This window comes from Gobio gobio (assembly GCF_949357685.1).
Source record: "Gobio gobio genome assembly, chromosome: 11".
NCBI lineage: Eukaryota > Metazoa > Chordata > Actinopteri > Cypriniformes > Gobionidae > Gobio > Gobio gobio.
Window position 1 is genome coordinate 35,720,573 of NC_137104.1, and position 21,007 is coordinate 35,741,579.

A 21,007-nucleotide genomic window follows, 5' to 3' on the forward strand; every position below is an offset into this window, starting at 1 on the left:
GTTCGGACATATGACCCAGAAGCGATTTGTGCGTGTCTAAGCTGTTGGATTCTACATTGATCGTGCTTTAGGTCTCGGCGTAGTGCTCAAAATGGGGCTTAAGTGTGTATTTCATGGATTCCCGAACGCCGGCGCTACGTCATATTCTCGCGCATGCGTCGTGGAGGCATACACGGAAGTCGAGAACAAGTTGGATAAAGGTGTTATTTTGATTTTTTTTTTGCGCACAAAAACTATTGTCGTCGCATCGTAAAATTATTGTAGAGCCACTGTGGTGAAATGGACTTTGTAACGACGTTTTAAGTGCCTTTCATGGATCTTGGAAGTGTCAATGTACTGAATGCAAATGGAGGCCTGTCTGAAGCCTTTCTCAGCCATCAGCTTTCAACTAAAATATCTTAATTTGTGTTCCGAATATGAACGGAGGTCTTACGGGTGTCCAACGACATGAGGGTGAGTAATTAATGACAGAATGTTCATTTTTGGGTGAACTAACCCTTTAAGCTAACTCGGCTTGCCATACAGACAGGCAGGCAGGCAGGCAGGCAGGCAGGCACATATATGGATAGACTGCTTACCTGGGCGTAGCCTACCTGGATTACGTAATGGTCTCTGTTGCGTTTTAAAATGCAGTCTCTCGATAGGGCGACATGCCACTCTTCGGTGGATTTTCATTTGCTTCCTAAACGTCAATCACCATGATGCCCCACCCCCTCCTGCTCGCCTCACCGCGGAACTCAAAACACAGCTTCGAGGTTCAAACCTGAGCTGGAAACAGTAAACTTAAAACTTGCGGTTGCCGTCGCCTCCACCTTCCCCTTCACTCTCGGATTACAGCGGTGCGTCACGGACATTTCGCTCGCGATAATCTTCTCAGAAGCGAAGTTACCTAAGATCTGACTTCGGCAGGTAGAAGAACAGGGATGGTGAACCCGGTGACAGTCACTTGGTCCAAAGTATAAATGTGCTGATAAGGCGTTTTATAAGTGGACCGTCAGTGACACGACGACAGAGCCGCCGCCGCGCCACGCTGTCACTCTGAACCTGGCAACTGTGGTAGGCACTGAGTTTGTGTTCATTTTACACAGGGAGACAGATATATATTTTAATGATAAAAACAAGTCCTAGCTTTTTGTAAGATAAGCATTGTAAGTTAATTGATTAGCCACTGTTACCGTGTGTGAAACCTCCATTTGACATTCCGTGAATGTGCATCCAAAACATGAATATAATGCTGCCTTCACGTGCTATCGGAAATGTCCTACTTCCCACTTCTGAAGTCGTGATTACGAGCTCATCGCATTCAAATTTTGACTTGAGAGGGTGTCTAATTACGTTTTTACCTAGGAATGCTATTTACGATCGTTCCGATAGCACGTGAAGACAACATTAAAGTGTGTTTTGTTAATATCTCAGCCTCGATAGCCAATCAACGTTTCGCCTTAGAAACCCTGAAAACTTCCTGTCCTCATCATGGATAGACTGACTCATCGATGGGCCTAATTTGACACATTTTTCCTTTACTTTTTTAATCTTACTGTTTAAAGACTCCTCAAGCTTTTTTCGTTTTGATGTTGTAGATTTTAGAAGTCCTGGGTCACAATTCACTTTCGTTTGTATGGTGTAATTTAGCTGTATTGTGATCAGTTTGGTCAGAGTCATCGGCACATCGCGTTGCTGTGGCAACAACAAGGGGCCCACATTGCATACAAGCATTCAGATGGCGCCACGAATGCAAATATTGTGTGCATGCATGTAGTTCTGTTGTTGTTTATGTAATGTTAGAGAACTGGCGACATCGTAGAATGTTGCTCCCCATCATTACTTTAATGTAGCTAAGTTCAACTTTAGGTGGTTTTAAAATTATTGTATTGACAGTTGACCCAAAAATGGAAACGTCTGTCATCATTTGCTTACCATTATGTTGTTTCTGTATGGTTTTCTTTCTTCTGAAAGATGTTAGGCAGAATGTAAGGGACTGACAGCTTCAGTCACAATTCAATTTCATTGCATTTCTTTCATACAATGAAAGTGAAAGGTTACTGATGTTGTCATTCAGCCTAACATTGTATTCCAACTTAAGTTTGCGCCATACATGCAAATATTGTGTAGCATCATCCTTTGAAATTGACACCTCATTTTAGTTAGTATTTATTTATTTATTTTGTTAGACAAGGAGAAGCATTGTCAAACATTGTTTCCTGTCATATTGTCGTCACTGTGGTTTATTGGGACTTTCATGGTGCTTGCGGTGGTTTAAAGTGGGTTTGGATGACTTGCATGGCATATGAGCTGTTTTTATAGTTTTTTTCCAAATGTACTCATGCACATGCACAATCATATCATAAAACAAACAATTTAATATAATACATATCTGTGGCCTTCTTTCAGTGTTGAAAGTTATAGTAGATGTCAAGTGCCATTTGAGGAAGTCAGGTAAAAAATAAGTAAAAAATGTAATTATTACATAGGATTTTTTTGTGTTGTAAATATAATTTATTCTTATTTATTCTCATTTTAAATTCTTACATTTGATCAATAAATTCAATTACAATAATCAGATACTATAGGGCTGTTACCAATCAAATTAAATAATTTACACTGAAAAATTACAACTGCATTAAAAAATGTTATGAGATTGCTTTGAATATTTTTTGAATATACAAATAAGAAATGTTTGAAAGAATGATACTTTTAAAGGGGCACTTCAGCGCTGGGAAGATGAATGTGTATTTAAACGGTCATTTATGTAGTAGAAATGTGAAATTATTTTTGAATTTGGTGCCTTCTAGACTGAGAAAATAATTTATTTTTGTCTCATGTGGATAAAAGACAACAACTCCCAGAATGCACTTGCTTCGCTGCCCTATGAGGCCACTCCCAAAGCCACGGCTATTGGTTATCACTTGCCCACCACGGCACCACTACATTTCTACATTTCCATAACTGTTTATTTCACACCAACATAATGAATTGTTCTGCATCTGCGAGATTGTGGGTGGGCTTTTGATATTGCGGCTCTACTTCCTGCTCTCTACTGCGCAGATTCCAGTCCAGAGGTCTGCGTAAGATATCAGTGCCATATTCGGACCTCCGGCGGCTTCACTTTTCTTCAGCGGAAGAGAATGATGTTGCATTGTCCATATTTTTTTAAGCTCTATGTTGTTGTTGCACTGGAGCCACTGAGCCTGGCCCCTCCCCTAACACTATCATAACTAGAGCACGGTGTTCGCGAGTTACTCTCAGTACTGTTAGTGACTACAGCCTACAACTTACAGAGCAGCTTACAAAACAAAAACGATGATATCAAGAAGAGGTGGATTAATTTTGTGAACAGCTACCTTGATGGAGAGCTGAGGATTACCACCATCACCTGACTTTGCAGTGACTTTACACCGGATAGTTTTACAAGCTACTCGGAGACAACTATTCACTGATATTCCGCTGCGGAATGGGGCCGAACCTACAATCTCCCGTCCCGGCCTTCATCCTCCCGTCTTGTCCCGCCGACATCTGGTGCTGTCGTGAGCTGTATGTAAATGTTGTCTTGTGTGCTTACGGCAGCTTTCCCCCGAGTGGGTGTGGTTTCAGCGCCGACTGCAGACGCAAACAGCTTTTGAGAGCAGAGAATGCTGCTTATTTTTTCAAGATTTTGATAAGATATTTTATTTAGTTGGCAGATTTATTTACGATTCAAATTTGGCTGGGTGGTTAATAACACATTTGTCTGTGGTGTGACAAACTCAGAACACATATTTAATTTTGACTTTACAGGGGACTTTAACATTCAGCAGACCTACATAAATACAACAGAACAAAGATACATATGAAATAAACAGTGCATTTTAGGTGGGTTTAGCAGTTTCCAGGTACAGAAATAAAGTAAACAAATGTTAAATAACACTGCATATTCATGACTGTATAAATGAAATGCACTTATTATTATTACATTGAGACGTAAGCTAGCTAAATTCTACTGTACAACATTAATATATTTCTGTCACAATTACTTTGTTAAATTTAATTTTGTTTTGACGGGTTGCCGTGAAGACCTTTTGAGTTTCTGTGTGGGTGTTTATGATATGATGATATATTTTGTCGAATGAAATGGTAAAATTCTCATGAAGTGACTGGAGATGAGGTTCGATTTTGGCTTCCAAGGATTATGAAAACACAATAATTGTGGTAAAATGATTATTGTACCGCATTCCGCCCAGCGCATCATCCTGTCCTTCACAGTGGTGCGCTTTTTGGATCTGTGCATTAGCTCTTAAAGGTAGGGTAGGACTTTTTTTTTTATGAACAATTTTTACTGGTTGAAACTCTTCACATCTGATAGCAATCAATGATAGAAGAAGCTAGAAAAAAATTTGCTTATCTTCTGTGGAAGACTGAATTTTTTTTAAAATCCAATTATTGAAATTGGTCCAAATTCAATGATACAATATCCTACCTGTCAGTCAACATATGTATTTACATACCTTCGCACACTTTACTCGTGCAGACATCACTTGTCATCTAGGGCTGACCATAGACTGTAAAAAATATGGATGGAATGTCCGTGACGTAGGGCTGCATGATATATCGTTTAAGCATCGAAATCGCAGCGATGGTCACATCGCAGGATAGGGCAAAAAAACCCTAAATAACGACTTACATAGTGATGACGATTTCAAAACAAGGCATCATGAAGCTTCGAAGCGTTATGAATCAGCGAGTCGAATCAGTGGTTTGAATCGCCAAATTTCAGCAGTGTACGGGTGTCGAACGACATGAGGGTAAGTAATTAATGACAGAATTTTCATTTTTGGGTGAACTAACCCTTTAAAGTGACAGCCTGTTACTACAGTAAACCAGAAAAAGAGAAAAATCACTGAAGGGTGATTTACCTTTGTAGCTTTGTTATGTATCAGTCTATATTTAATTCATGTGAAGACTACTGTTTCTTCTTAGCTCTTATTTTAAATAATGATAAATTAAAATAACAAAAATAATCGTCCACCCCTAGTTCAGGTGTCTTTGTTTACCTGGATGTTCTTGATGTTAAGTTTTAGGTTGATATAACTATATATTACCAAGTCAAAGAGTTTTTGGTATTTAAATATCGGCATTACATTTTTGGTTTATTTACATTGATGTTAAAATTATATTGTCAGATTTGTGACATAAATGTTTGCTAAAACACTGCTGGCCACTTTCAGAAGATGTAGCGAAGAATGTTAAACACATAAATGGTCTCATTCTCAGTTTTTAAATAATTTTTTTAATATAATTTAAATAGATTTTACACACTTAAAGCAATATCGTTTCGCATATCGCATTATTTAACAAGGTATTGCATATCGCATTTTTCTTCAATATCGAACAGCCCTAATTCGCGGATTAATTGCAAAGTTTAACCATCATAGATTGAAATGTATTAATTAATTATATTAGTTATTTCATTTATATAGGCTAGTTAAGAAGACTGCTATTTTACATTTGATTATTGAATTACTGAATACTGTTAGATTTACCTGAAAAACATAAAGCACTGCTTATTTCAATATTATCTTTCTTCTATTGTATTTATCCATGCTTGTAATTTGTTTATTATCAACTATGCAGATATAGTTAATATCTGATTTGACTTCCTTTTGGAGCCTATCTCTAGCGGCCAGTCGATTAATTGAAGTTTAAGTCACTTCCGTGTTGGCTTTATCAAAAGACTGGGTGATTTATGAAGAAGGATATTATATTGTGTAATATTTGGGACAGCAGCATGCATTTTGACGAGAAAATGTCATTCAAGTGTCGTGTGTGACTATATCAGCTTGAGCCCTGCCCTTCCCATAATGAAATAAAGACGACTTTTGAATGTTTTGTACATCAATAACCTTGCGCATTCTGTCGCCATTAGGGATGTGACGGTGAGGAAATTTTCCCACCGGTTAATCGATGTGTGACAACACCGGTAATACCGGTATCACCGACGGAGGCTTTTAAATCACTAATTCTATCTAACCGAAAATTACATGCACAAGATCGCTCTGAACTGAAAACGCGGCAGTGTGCGCACACCGTGAATGACAGCTCGTCTGTAAATGCGCGCTCTGTGAGGCCATGGGTGCGTCTCAATCAGTTCCCTAGTTCAGTAGTCAGGGCACTGATCAGGCATTGATCAGACTAGGATTGAGACGCACGCCATGAATGAATGACAGTTCGTCCGTAAAGCCTTGTTTATACTTGACGCGTCCGCACGAGCGGTCAGTGTAGCGCGGAGGCTCGCGCTGCGGAGCCAGACGAAAGTAAACAATGCGCGCTCTGTGCAGCCGTGCACATTTTACTTTGTTTTGAATTAGCGCCAATTCGGCTGCAGGTTGCTTGAATTGTGGGTTCATTAGCCTATTATTTTTAATGAAAAACACAACAACAAAACAAATGACAAACTCCCTTAAATAGGCGCTTCTACGTTTCGTTTTGAAACCAAATCTTCCGCGATCATCTCAGTCAGCTCCTCACTCTCTGATGAATGACTCCTGCCGCTGCCGAGACTCACGGTCGGATCATGCTTTATTAAGCAGACACATTCAGTTTTTATTTGTATTGTCTGTTCTCTAACTGAACTAAATTATTTTATTACTATAAAAAAATCTAAACGACGGTGGGGCGGTGCCACGGTGGGCAAGTATTGTAACCGGTGTTGAGTCTGAACACCGGCAACACAGACTATCGTAGCAAGCCTAGTCGCCTTTTAATAGCTCACTGTGAAAAAAAAAAAACGCTTTAACGATAAATTGACTGCTTTTTTGATGCAGTTTGAGTACCGTGACAAGTATGACTTTATTGGCATTTTGTTAAGCAAACTTTTACCATTGCAGTTAATGAAATCGCTTCATCTTTACAATAATACCAGCATCATGTAATGCAAATGTTTTATTGTAAAGGACATATTGCACAGGCTTTCGGAATTGACAAACCACTGTTTTTTTTTTTACTTATTTTACTTACTTGCAGAACACCACACAGCAACTTTTCGGCATTGCACCAAGCAAAAATCAATCATAGTCATTACAAAGAGTAAAGATAAAGCATCTAACAAGGTCTACGCACGTTCATTCGAATAGCTTGTTTTCCCCCACGGCATAAACGGGTATGACGTTTTTGTGGGCATTCCCAGTAATGCCGACCAAGTCTATAGCAAGCAAAGCGTCTCAACTGAAAAGAAATGTTGCGCTGCCGTTTTCAGTTGGCTAAAACATTTTTTGGGATACGAGGCCTAAATGTAAAATAACACTACTGTATAGATTAAATATAGATTAATCTTTGCTAAAGCTGTGTTTTGTTGTTTGATTAACATTAGTGACATTGACAGCAGCTGGTATTTATAGGCTGCTGTAACTTTCAGACTGAATGCATGGATCCAATATAATGATGCACATCAGATTTCTTTCTCAACGGTTTACTTTCTCTTAAGACATAACCGACTGTATTTTCGAGAATACTGTCACCCGCAAAAATAGGGAGTGCCAAATACAAGTAAAACGAGTGTTCCGCCCAGGAATTAAGCAGCCAAGAAATACGGTTGTCAGAGTGTAATGTTAGAAGACGGAGAGCCCAAAAAGACAGCCTTGAAAATGCTAACAGTCAGAGAAAAGCTTACCGCGGTCCTAAAAGCAGCCGCTTCGAAGAAACTGACTGGCAAAAGTGTGTCAGTCAGTACGTAGCCGAAAAAAGAAATGACAGTGCTGCCATAACCAGAGCCGTCATGCAGCTGAGCGACCGCTCTGATGCACCATAAGAATCATAAGAATGATGCGGCTTAATAGATTAGCACTTGCGCTCCAACTTCAAGTAGAAACTTCTGTCTTTTCAGCATTATGTGATCAGCCTTATATTCAGGGTCGTCTTATATTTGGAACTAGGGCTGCACGATTTGGGGAAAATATCTAATTGCGATTTATGCTGGTTAAAATTGCGATTTGCGGTTTAAATATTATTTTTTTTACAAATGAAAAGTGTGTGCATATAACATTTTGCGTTTATATATTAATATGACTAATAATAATCATTATGATTATTATTATTGCTAAATAAAAATATTTAACAAAATAAGAAATATTACTATTACAATAACATTTCCATTATTAAAAATAGAGTATTTAAGAAAAAATATAACAAAATAATGCTGCTACTACTACTTCTACTACTAATAATAATATTGATATTTTACAGAAAACTTATTTTACAAAAACTGTTAATATGCAGGCTGCATATGACTAAAAACCATTAGAAAGGTCTATGGATTTATTGTAAAATTATTATAAAAATCTTTGCTTTTCATCTGTGATATCAATTTCTTAAAGTCTATGTCTTTAATATGAAATATGAGCCTCTTGTGCATCCACTGTGGCGAAAAAACTCCTGTATATTTAAGAAAAACATATGGATTGTCATATACATTTATTTAGAGAGAAGTATTATTTTATAAAATTATAATTTGTTACCAAAAAGTTTCATTCATACTGGAGGCCAGAGGGCGCCCTCGGGCAGAAACTCCACATCTGCCTCAGAGAAGTAATCCTTTTCAGGAAATCCCTTTGTAGGCTGAATAAAAGGAAGATAGAAACAATTTGACTGATTAAACATAAAGACAATAAACAAGCCTTCTTGTGTATTTTCATAATAATAAAGCAGTGCTGATTGACATAGACTTTATCACTGTATAGAGTACTATAGAACAGGGGTCTCCAAACTCGGTCCTGTGCTGCAGAGTTTAGTTTCAACCCCAATTAAACACACCTGAACCAGCTAATCAGTGTCTAACTAGGGCCTTATAAGACACTGATTAGCTGGTTCAGGTGTGTTTCAACCCCAATTAAACACACCTGAACCAGCTAATCAGTGTCTAACTAGGGCCTTATAAGACACTGATTAGCTGGTTCAGGTGTGTTTATTTGGGGTTGGAACTAAACTCTGCAGGACAGCGGCCCTCCAGGACCGTGTTTGGAGACCCCTGCTATAGAATAATACATTGTCTGCCTGATTCTGTGATAAGAAGCCACATCAGCTCACAAACACTCGACTGACTGTAGTGAGTTAAAACGTGTTATTAAACATATTTTGTTGGGCAACAGGTTTATGAACACTTCACATTGATAGTTTGTGAAGATGTTTGACACGTGTTGCTTTTTCAAATGCACATTATAAGCGACTCAAACTCGCAGTGCTTTCAGACGGAGCAGCGTTTACTACTGATCACAGAGCTGCTCTTCACTGACATGCTGGGCATTTGTTTATTTCATTAAAATTGCAGCCTTTCCGCTTTCATAATCGCATATAAGCCAAATCGCGATTGGGGTTCGATTTCGATTAATCGTGTAGCCCTATTCGGAACAATACGGTAATTTGTGTGTGTGTCCGTTCAAGCACAAGAAAATACGAAAGAGGAAGCAATTCGATGACTCACCTCTCTGTGTGTGCACGTGTCGGGGGTGTGCGACTGTATGCAAAAAAAACATTTGCGCGAGTACTAAATTGACAAGACAAAATACATGCAAATTATAAACTTTCACTCTATGATAATAATTTGTTACATTTATATAGCGCTTTTCTAGGTACTCAAAGCGCTTTACATATAGAAGGGGGCAATCTCCTCAACCACCTCCAATGTGCAGCATCCACCTGGATGATGCGACGGCAGCCATATTGCGTAAGAACGCCCACCACTCACCAGTTTATTGGTGGAGAGGAGACAGTGTGATGAAAGCCAATCAGTATATGGGGATTATTAGGAGGCCATGATGGATAGAGGCCAATGGGCAAATTTGGCCAGGATGGTTAAACTTTACAATTAATGGATCGCAGATCAACTACGGTCCGTTTAACCTCTACAAAACAACAAGCTTATGCGGTGTTCAAGCCATGTCATTAACGGAATTACGAAATCAGCAACCTGTGACGTTCTACCCGGAGCTGTTAACATTCTCAGATTTGAGTTTCTATGTCAACACTATTAACGCCGAAATTAATCTGCAGAAGTCAGGTGGTACCAAGTAAGAGCTCTGTAAGTTGTTTACGTTCACTATTGTAATGTTATGTGGTCTGAGACATGAGGTCATTTAACGCTGACTCTCGTGACGCTTTGCAGACTCTGCTGTGTGCGTTCATGTGGCTTTGAAGAGCGCTCTAAAGGGTGGGTGGGATCTTACGCTTTCGAAGCTAGCTTGTGTAAGACCGCATGAATTCCTCCATGGACCGGTAGCGAACCACGGTGAAGGCCGCACGCGTTCAGTGTTTCAGCTGGAAGAATGGATTTGATTATAATATTCTTTATCTGACTCCATTTATCATAGTTGTCGCATTTAGAAGAGAATCCCAACCGGTTGTTTGGTCATCTATATTTGATAGTTAATCATACATTTAATCGTTCCGTTTTAACCCTTTGTTGCAATTATACCGTTCCACATTGGAGATAGTTAATAATTACAGATTAATTCAGAAAGGATCAAAATGTAACAATTTATTAACAATCAAGTAAATGTAAAATGTCAATTACATCATAGACATAAATCTCTTTTAAAAGGAAGCACAAATTCTAGTTATGGTTACACTTAAAATAGTTTCAAAAAGATGTAAACATAAACCCTTAATTATGCTCAGCAGGCCTTTGCCTAGAATGTTACCTGTGAGATAGAGAGAGAGAGAGAGAAAGAGAGAGAGAGAGAGAGAGAGAGAGAGAGAGAGAGAGAGAGAGAGAGCTAAAGAGCAGCTCTCTCTAGAGAAAGCCACAGAGAATCCAAAGAGAGCGAGCTACAGTTGAAATCCTCTTTTATCCTCTTCCCTGATGTCACCAAATTCAAATCTGACTCTTTTAAAACTGACCAATCAGACCAAACCGTAAGACGTTTGAAAGTAACCAATCAGACAAAACTTCCCCCATTGAATCAAAGGTGTAAAAACCTTTTTTGCCATCCAGCCATTCTTTTGTTCTTCTAACTCCAACTGGCCCCTCTGATGGCGTTAAGGGGGAGGGGGTTGAGTCAATTTCAAATATCTTTATCACGACGATGGCTGCTAACAGCAAAGCAGATGATTTTGTTCTATTTCAAATATCTTTGATTATTTTCCACCTTACACTTGCTATTGCTAGCCTCTCCAAAATTGCCTACCCTAGCTTTAATGTGACCACAGCCTAATATAGGCTACCTGCTGGCTGCAGTCTGTCATTATTGATAATCAAGCAACAAATGGCAAAGAAATCACTCACTGATCTTGACTGAATAACTTAAGTAGCTTAATATGGATTAATTTATATTTAATGTGAACAGTAAGACGTTGCAGTATTATATGCAGTGATATTGTACATTTGATTATTCAAATTTTAGTTGTAGGCTATTACTTATCTGAATATTGTTACCAGGGCTCTGAACCGGTTCAAGGAACGAAAACGAAAACCGGAAACGAACGAAATTTTAAGAGGAACAAAAACGAAATCAAAATCTATTTGAATCGTTCTGAACAGAAACGTTAATTTGAAATGACCATTAACCGGTTAATAACGTTATTTTATCGTTATTTTAATATTTTAATTTGGCAGTGACCAATCATGAATAGAGTTGGACAGCATGTGACGTTGACGGATCAAGCGTGAGTGAAATGTCATCTATGAATCTACCGGTACGCAAGTCAGTATGAGCGCGCATTTTCATCCCTCAAGTACATTTCTTTCCCCGCTGAGGTCTACAATGAAGGACATTCTTTTCGTACGTTTAAATAAGTAGTACGGACTTTAAGCTCAAATAGACTGATTTAGGCTAGTTTATGGATTCCGTTCAGTGTTTGCTTTGAAATTACCAGTTGACGGTGCATTAAAAGAGCAATGGTTATCCAGTTTATTTATTCTTTATTCATGCAATTTTTAAAACAAGTCGTGTTGAAAAAAAGTTATGTACAAAGAATGTTATCACTCTTCTGAAAAGAATTAGGCATAAGAGGGCCACTTTCGATTGTCTAACAGTCCATTAAAACAGGTCAACAGTATGTGTCCCGCTGTTTATGCTTTGTAATTAATGCATGTATTTCTGTTGTGGTTTTAAAAATGTTATGAAATAAATATTAAAGTTTAATTACCATGCGTTATATTATTATTGAGTGAAAAATATGTCTATTTATACATATTTGTTTAAAGTATAAGCTAAATTAAAATAACGTTATTAACCGGTATTTTTTTTCAAATCAACCCGTTTTTGGAACAGTAATGTTTATTGAGGAACGCAAAAACGGAAACGCTATAATATCGATTCTGCTCGGAGTGAACCGATTGATATTTTTTTACATTTTTAAGCCCTGATTGTTACTTAGTATATCTTCCTGAAAAACTTAAAACACTGTTTACTTAATTTGTATTTTTGTTCTGTTGTATTTTTTTGTCTGTTTTGTGTGTAATTAGTTTCTTTGTTCTGATTGTATTGCTGACTGTTTAGTGTTTACTTGCATTATGTAATTATTTTGAAGATCTTTTTCTTACATTAGTTAACCTAGTAATAGTTTTTGCTGAACTTTCACTGATATTTAAAAGGACTCGTATCGTAAAATACGACTCACCCACCAATAACTGTGTTAACCGTGATTTCAATATTGACCAAAAATAATGGTGATTTAAGATTTTTGCCATAATCGAGCAGCCCTAATACATGAGGTTGTGTAGGCCGTAGGGTTGTGCCGATGGAGCGCCACCATCGCGATGACACGCCCTCGTTGCTAGTCTGTTGTGAGTGCGACACACACTAATCCTCTTCTATAGTATTAGTTAAACTAAAAACTTAGCAGGGATTGCTCTGTAAATTAAATTGGGAATGTAACTAATGCATATATATGCTATTTTAAATACTGTAGTATATGCCAGATATATATAGCCTGCATTTTGAAATAATTTGAGGCTGAAACATCCATAAGCATGCGTGTTTATTTTAGCACTTCCATCAGTGAAACAACACACTACAGCCTATAAAACATTTAAACGATTTTCAGTAAATAATGGTAACCAAAAAATATAAGAAAAATATTTGATTCATAATTTCATATTATTTCCATATACCACTCTACGCTTTGAGAGGAATGTGGGACACAAGCTGGATAGACACCTTTTCGAATATATTCGTCTTCATGTTTTCTCCTGATGTTGCAAAGCAACACTTGTTGTAAAAGGTCTGAAGAGCGGATTTTATCTTCCACAGGGTCAAGACATTTAGGCAATGTTTGATTATTCACTGCCAGAGAAAACAAAACTAAAATCACCGGTGTGTGTGAAATGCGCTATTCAAATAAACCAAACTTGACGCGATTTACCAAGTTTAATTACAAGAACAAACTGTGTTAAATAAAATTTGAAGTAAAAAGGTATTCGTCCCACAGTGTTTTTTATACTTTACCACAGTAAAGGAAGTGAATAGTTATAATAGACTTAATTATAAGCAAACGAAAGGAAGAAATGTTTTTAATCCCCTGCGAAAATGGGTGCGACGTGAGTGAAGATTTGGGAAAAGAAACGAGATGTCCATGTCCATTGGGATAAAATGGACTAGGCCTATTGTTAAAATTCATGGAAAATCGAGTGACCAGATCGCAAAACAGAATGAAAAAGTGCTATCTGACGATTATTTCCTTTCTAGGCTAAACAAAGCTTTGTGCTTGACTCCTGTGGTAATATTCATGTGAAACAGCATTCACATACAAAACACTGGGTTAGTAAAATAACCAAATAATTTTTTTTAAGTAGAAAATAGTATTTATGTAAAGAGATATATTAAAATAAGAAGAGCTGGGGCCTCATTTATAAAAGTTGCGTACGCACAAAAGAAGGCGTACGCCACTCTCTACGCAATAATTGGTATTTATAAAAAGCAAACTTGACGGGAAAATGTGCGGTCCTTCACGCAAGCTCTGACCCAGGCGTACGCACAAAAACGGGTGAAATGAGAAATGGCGACACCGTCGGCAGATGGAAGAAACACGTGAAAGTGTGTGAAACTGTAGACCGTTGTGTAAAAGAAATGGCAATACTGCCTCTCATAAATAACTTGAAGACTTCACAAAGCAAGTCTTACAATTAACAGCCTACACAAACACCCGTTTGATCGATCTGCAGTGTAAAACAAACAAAATCAAACGAAAATTACAACAGAAATGCAAAAAAAATAAAAAAAATAACATGCAACAATATTGGCATGTTATGCAATTCATCCTCATAAATAATATGGTAAACAGAACGAAATAATGCACAAAACTGATATTCTCGTCAATGTGTCCGTCTGGCGGAGCAGATATAGATGCAATTAGATAGACAGATAGATAGATAATTAGGGAGATATAGATAAATAGATAGATAGATGTATTAATTGTCCACTGGGGAAAGTTGTTTTCATAGTAAAAATTTCTTCATCAGCTACGGAATCATGGTATTCATGCAAATGCCTTTAGTTTGTTTTATTTTCGATAAAATAACATATGACGTATGTCTCAACCATTCAGAAAGCTGCAAGAAATTACATTTGCACTGAACTATTTCCCATTTCCACGTAGATAATAGGGATAGGGATTAATAGGGATTCCCCAATAATTGCCGCCAGTCTCTCATCAAGAGAGGTCATCTCCGGTGTCCCCTCTCCCCCACCCGTGGCAGACACACTCTGGCGATGGAGCGCTAGACGCTTTTTTGCCTCGACTTTGATGTCCGACCATTTCTTTTTTTTTTTGGCCACGGTCCGAGGTTGTGAGGCTACAGCATTTACGGCGTCTGCAACCTTTTGCACCTCAAGTGCCTTTTTGGCATTAGTAATGCCGACACTGTGCCCTCCAAAAAATATTTTTCTCCTCTTTTCCACCTCGCCAATGATAACTTCTACTTCACATTGAGTGAAGTTAAGTTTTTTTTATTTCCTCTCTGTATTTGCCATGATTTCGCAATCGATGAATATTAACTTGTGGGCGTTTCACGGACTATTTATGGGCAACTATGGGCGTGACATGAAGCTGCAAAAGCTGCGCTACATTTAGAATTGATTGTGATTTATTAAGGGAAAACTGCCAATTTAGGGGACATCGCCCAACCCTAGTAGGCCGCTATCTAACCAATATACTTAATTTGGTAAGCTTTCATTGCCCCTTACTAAATCATGTGACTGAACCATCTTTGAAAAAACAATGTAACCTGGGATTGAGGTTTTTCGCTTATTACATCACTGATTTGCTTTGTTAACTGCTCTTTTCTTTGGACCTTCACCCACAGTAAACTGCTTGTCATTCATTAAGTCCAACAAACTTTACCTCTTTTAATCTATCCTCAGATGAGTCTGTATTTGCCATAACTATCTTCAATGTGCTTTTGTGCCCCTGTTCCTACAGCCCTCGCCCATTTACTGTAATGACTAAATTATGTGGTGTTAATGATTGACTTGTATTATACAGGGCCCAGTCCTCATATTTTGTGCGTCTTTGTGAGTGTTTTTGTTTTCACATACCATGAAAGTCAGTATAGACAATGTCAGTTTCCATTTGTTTTGTTTGGCATTACAACTAACTCTGATCATACTGTGTTGGCGTTCTCTGTTTACATCATAGGTTACTCACCCTCATGAGACAAGGCAACCTGTGCTCAATGTCATGGGGGGTGTACCACTCTACAACAGGGATCAGGGCCGTCAAGATGTTTGCTAATAGTAAATCGCTGCTCACATATTTCAAACTTTTTTATTACCCCAAAGTAAAGAACCAAAAGAACTTTGCCATGAATCCGGGCCTTAAAATGGAAAGTCCTGGCTCGGATATCTGATTTATATAAGTTTAAGATAAAGAAATGAATACTTTTATTCAGCAAAGATGCATTAAAGCGATTAAAAGTGACAGTAATCCTAACCGTAGCCATGACACAAACTGGGGTAAAAATCACTGTACCTCACAGCCTTGAACGTTATACCTTTTTATTAAAAAAGCATGAAAAAAAAGTAACTTTCACATTGTTACAAAGATTTTTATTTCAAATAAATTCTACTTTTTTGAACTTTCTATTCATCAAAGAATTTAAAAAATGAATCCCTGTTTCTGCAAAAAAATATTAAGCAGCACAAATATTTACATTGATGATGATACCAAGAGCACCAAATCAGCATATAAGAATTTATTTTTATGCACCTCTCTTTATTATTTTCTAAAAAGAATGACGTTTACAATACAAAATTTTAATGAATAAAAAAACTTAAAGGGATAGTTCACCCAAAAATGAAAATTAGTCCATGATTTACTCACCCTCAAGTCATCCTAGGTGTATATGACAATCAGAGTTATATTAAAAAAGTCCTGGCTAATCCAAGCTTTATAATAGCAGTAATAGTTGCTCTGTTTTTGAAGTCCATAAAAAATGCATCTGTCCGTCAAATAATGTGCTCCACACGGCTCTGGGTGTTAATAAAGGCCTTCTGAAGCGAATCGATGCGTTTGTGTAAGAAAAATAACCATATTTAAAACTTTATAAAGTATAGTCTTGGCCGATCGCCTTCCGTATTCAATTTATGGAAAAAGTGTTGAAAGTGCCTCTGCCGTTCATAAGGCTTACGTTACCAGGTACGCTCGTCAGATGTCACGTACGCATCTTGAATTGCGAGAAGGCACTTTCAACACTTTTCCACGGAAGGCGCAAGGCTGGAACTTTACTTTATAAAGTTTTAAATATACATCGATTCGCTTCAGAAAGCCTTTATTAACCTCCCGGAGCCGCGTGGAGCACGTTATTCGACGGACAGAAGCATTTTTTATGGACTTCAAAAACAGAGCAACTATTTCTGCTATTCTAAAGCTTTGATTAGCCTGGACTTTTTTAATACAACTCAGATTTTATTCGTCTGAAAGAAGAATGTCATATACACCTAGGATGACTTGAGGGTGAGTAAATCATGGGCTAATTTTCATTTTTGGGTGAACTATCCCTTTAACCAAAGAACACATCCCTTCTCTCCCCCAACCCAAGAGCCATTTAAGAACACTTACACCCCATATGCAATGGAATTTAAATGACTTCTGAAGGGTCATGTGACACTGAAGACTCAGTGATTGCTGCTGAAAATTCATCTTTGCCATCACACAAATAAATTACATATTAAAATATATTAATATTATATATAAATGTTATTTTAAGTTATAATATTTCACAATATTGCTGTTTTACTGTATTTTGATCAAAAAATGCGTAGTGATCTTAGTGAGCATAAGAGACTTTTAAAAAAAACATGAATGAACATATGAATGAATGAATTTGAACAATTACAATTAGTCTTTAATCATACTTTTTGTTCTTGCTTTTTTTATAAAACGGTATAACATTCAAGGCTGTGTGGTGGTACAGTGATTTTTACCCCAGTTTGCGTCATGGCTAACTCCCTTATCACTGTATTATTTGTGTGCTGCTGTGACTCTAGAATCTTTTGTCAGCATAATAATAGGAAAGAAAAGGGTTAAAGGAAAGCCCTGCCTTTCCGTATTTGCATATCTTCCTGACAAGGGAACTTCACCTATTTTGTGAGACTTTCCTTTAAAAAATGTTGAATTTAATGAGATTAGAAACTAATGTGTTTTAGCAACACCTTATGCCTGATTAGCAGAAATTTAAATAACTAAATATATAAATAACACTAAATATATTAACAACCTAGTATGCAGGGCAGTTCCTGCTGAAATGTTTGTAGTGTATACAAACGCGGGGAAGCAAAACCACAGGAATTAATTTTTCCCTAACACTAACATGCATTCGGATGCGCACGCACTCTTGTCTACATGCATACCTCAGTCTAGCTTTAGACAAGTCTGGCTCCGCAAACTAAACAAAAATCAGACTGAGTTTGAAAACTCTGTCTAGAGTTACTGGTATTTACACCCAGATTCTCAAACATACATAAATTTAGAAAGAGACAAGCAAGTGACCCCCTCGAATGCTCTGAAAAATACTGTGTGTTTATGTGGAATAACAACATATTTATCCCACGGCAAGAGTGGCTCGCTCATACAAGAGGAGATTTTCGTTGGAGGTTGTATATTTAATTTGCCCTGGTGACTCATATGACCTGAGCATTAGTAATCTGTGGTGTCGCTCTGTCTATTTCTCCTATCCACATGCTCTCTCTTTAATGCTTTAACCTAAAGATTTAACAGTCTATGTAAACATTACACACAAATATGTGTATGCGTGTCGCTGGGTGTGGGCGTAAATATTAAGTCATTTAAGTGTAGTTTGCGTGGGATGTTTTGTTTGTATTTGATAAGTGTGTAAATATGAGTGGGACAGACTTTTTTATAAAAACCCTTGGCTTAATGTTCATAAAAATTGTAAAAGTCAGATCATATTTTCACATTTAGACTGTGTTAGTTCTACAGTTTTGGATTGTGTTCAAATTAAAGTGTCATGAAAAAAAAATTGGTCCAGTCAGTTTTATTGCGCTCTAGTGGAGGTATTGGTATCAAAACCTCTCACAAATGTTTTATGCAATTCACACATGCACGGAAAATGCCTATTACACATTGTTTTATAAACTCACACATTACACAAATGCACAAAATGGGTCATTTTGTATCTGTAATTTAATGCACAAATATAAGCAGAGCCATTTTCATTTATACTTTACAGCTAAAATATATGTGTATGAGCATCAAAACTGTATGTGAATAAGCGTTTACATTTTTAAGACACACTGATGCACAAGTATATGTCTGATTTGTTAAATGTGCTCAGGGTGGATAAATGAATCACCGGACCGCTCCATAAATCTAGAAACTCTTCCATACATTTTTTAAATTTTTTTAAATGGATTTTAAAAGTTTTGGTTATTGATTGAAAACCCTTGTTCTGCAAAAGGTGTGTGTGTGTGTGTGTGTGTGTGTGTGTGTGTGTGTGTGTGTGTGTGTGTGTGTGTGTGTGTGTGTGTGTGTGTGTGTGTGTGTGTGTGTGTGTGTGTGTGTACATATTGCTAGTCCACTGAAAGAAGAAAGGATAGGGGCACAAGAACAGTGTGTCCCTGTGCACTCAATGACACACACACGGCTCAGGGTGAAATAAACCCTGATAAATATATATTTTCTGCTATATGTTTTCATGATACATTTATATTTACATTTTGTGTGAGATATTAAATAATTACCATTTACAAATCAAAATAATTATTCAAATATATTTACAATATATATATTTACAAATGTATTAGTTAAAATCTGGAAGCCTGTATTAGATTCCTTTTATTAATTTAGGCCTTTGTGCTGTAACTGCTGTGATCTTTGTGTTCTTTATTAGAGACATTTGTCTTTGACATTTTTTTACATTATTTTGTTTCTTCTTATTTCTGTATATTTAAATGGGTTTTATATATATATATATATATACATATATATATATATATATATATATATATATATATATATATATATATATATATATATATATATATATATATATATATATATATATATATATATATATATATATATATATATATATAAATAAATGAATGAATGTTGTTTTTTGTATTAAGTTGACTTTGTATGTTTTTCCTGCCTACAATTAGATTAATGTTAGGTACATAAACTAAAGGATGATGTAAATTTTACTGGCCATAACTTGTATGAAATATTTGGAGATTTCAGTGATGTTTCTCCCATAGACAGTAAAAGAAATGGACAGAGCGACCCCATAGACTTCAACGGGGAGAATTTAAGTCAGGATAGGAGCACTTACTTCCTGATGGCTGAGCGTACTGCGCAGCCTCAGACTGAGCTTGACGGCGTAGATGTGACGTGATCAGCCTGTCCGACAGTGGCAAGTCTTCTAGTAGTTGTGCAACGTAAAATCTGAATCACCGAATCTTGCAGAGACAGAGAGAGTGAGCAGGAGCAACTTTTGATGAATGAAGCAGGATCTGCAACATCTCTATCTGCCTTTATGCCTCCACGTCCCCCCGATTGCCTCATAGACAGGAAAAGATTGTCGCGTGGTTATGACGCAATCGTTAGCCTATATTTTACAAAAACAGCTTCAACGGGGCGATAGTGTAAGATACAAGGTAATGGAGCCTTTTATACATTGTCGTGTTTGTTTAGAAATAAACAATGGACGAATGGAGTCTTTAAACGCCTCAGATATTCACTGTCAAAGTGAGGCCAAAATGAATGGGAGTCGATGGGATGCTAACAGGAGGTGATGGCTTGGTTAGCAATGGCCGCGCCTATGGGTGGTACGCTTTCCGGGGGCTGGGCGACCCCCTTGGTTTCTCCTTTCTGGCCTTTCCTTCTCTGCCTCACTCACTTGTTCTTGTCTGTGACTCTGTTGCCCTCTGCTGGCCACATGATGTAATTTGTCTACTGTAATTTTGTGTTGAGTGTTGACTGTTTTTTTTTTTTTGTCCACAGTAAGTTAATAACAAGATGAGTTCAGAAGAGCAAATTGCACCACTGTCTCCCAAGACATCACCCGCCACACCAGGCATGACTCCATTTACACAAAGGAAAGAGAGTAACTCCTCATCAGAAGACAACAGACAGGCAAGACAGACGTTCAGTTTTTCATTGAGGGGGGTTCTTTTGTTCTTTCTGCCGCAGCGTTTTCAAATGTACACCTCTTTCTTTTTATCTCGTTTTCTTATTCTTTAGGACAGCTGGGAGGTGGTTGAAGACTTGCGGGGATTGACAGAAAATATCCAGAAGCCAGAGAAGCAGGAAGGTTTGCTGTTGAAAAAGAGGAAGTGGCCAATGAAAGGCTGGCATAAGGTGATCACGTGATTTTGTAATTGAATATAATGACATTTAAATACATGCATCTTTCACCTAAATGTTTTTTTTTTTTTTTTACAGAGATATTTCCTGCTTGAAAGGGGCATCCTTACATATGCCAAGACTGGGACTGATGTGAGTTTAAAAACACAGTCTCATCCACACACTACACACATTTTCTTCAAGGTTCATGTGGCGTAAGATTGCTTAACCTGTCAGATCT

At 37.3% G+C, this 21,007-nt stretch overlaps 1 protein-coding gene across 4 annotated transcripts in view; it reads left to right on the top strand.

Annotated features, from left to right (window-relative positions):
* Positions 1–718: 718 nt before the first annotated feature.
* osbpl3a (oxysterol binding protein-like 3a) overlaps positions 719–21,007 on the top strand; it is a 34,993-nt gene continuing 14,704 nt past the window's right edge. The window contains exons 1-4 of one of the 4 annotated variants that reach the window (XM_079828985.1): positions 719–1,056; positions 20,425–20,556; positions 20,665–20,781; positions 20,866–20,919. In XM_079828985.1, coding sequence (XP_079685111.1) covers positions 20,440–20,556; positions 20,665–20,781; positions 20,866–20,919 — 288 coding nt within the window. In that variant the 5' untranslated portion in view covers positions 719–1,056; positions 20,425–20,439. The remainder of the gene's footprint in view (positions 1,057–20,424; positions 20,557–20,664; positions 20,782–20,865; positions 20,920–21,007) is intronic. The other 3 variants (XM_079828986.1, XM_079828988.1, XM_079828987.1) reach the window with 3 other exon arrangements.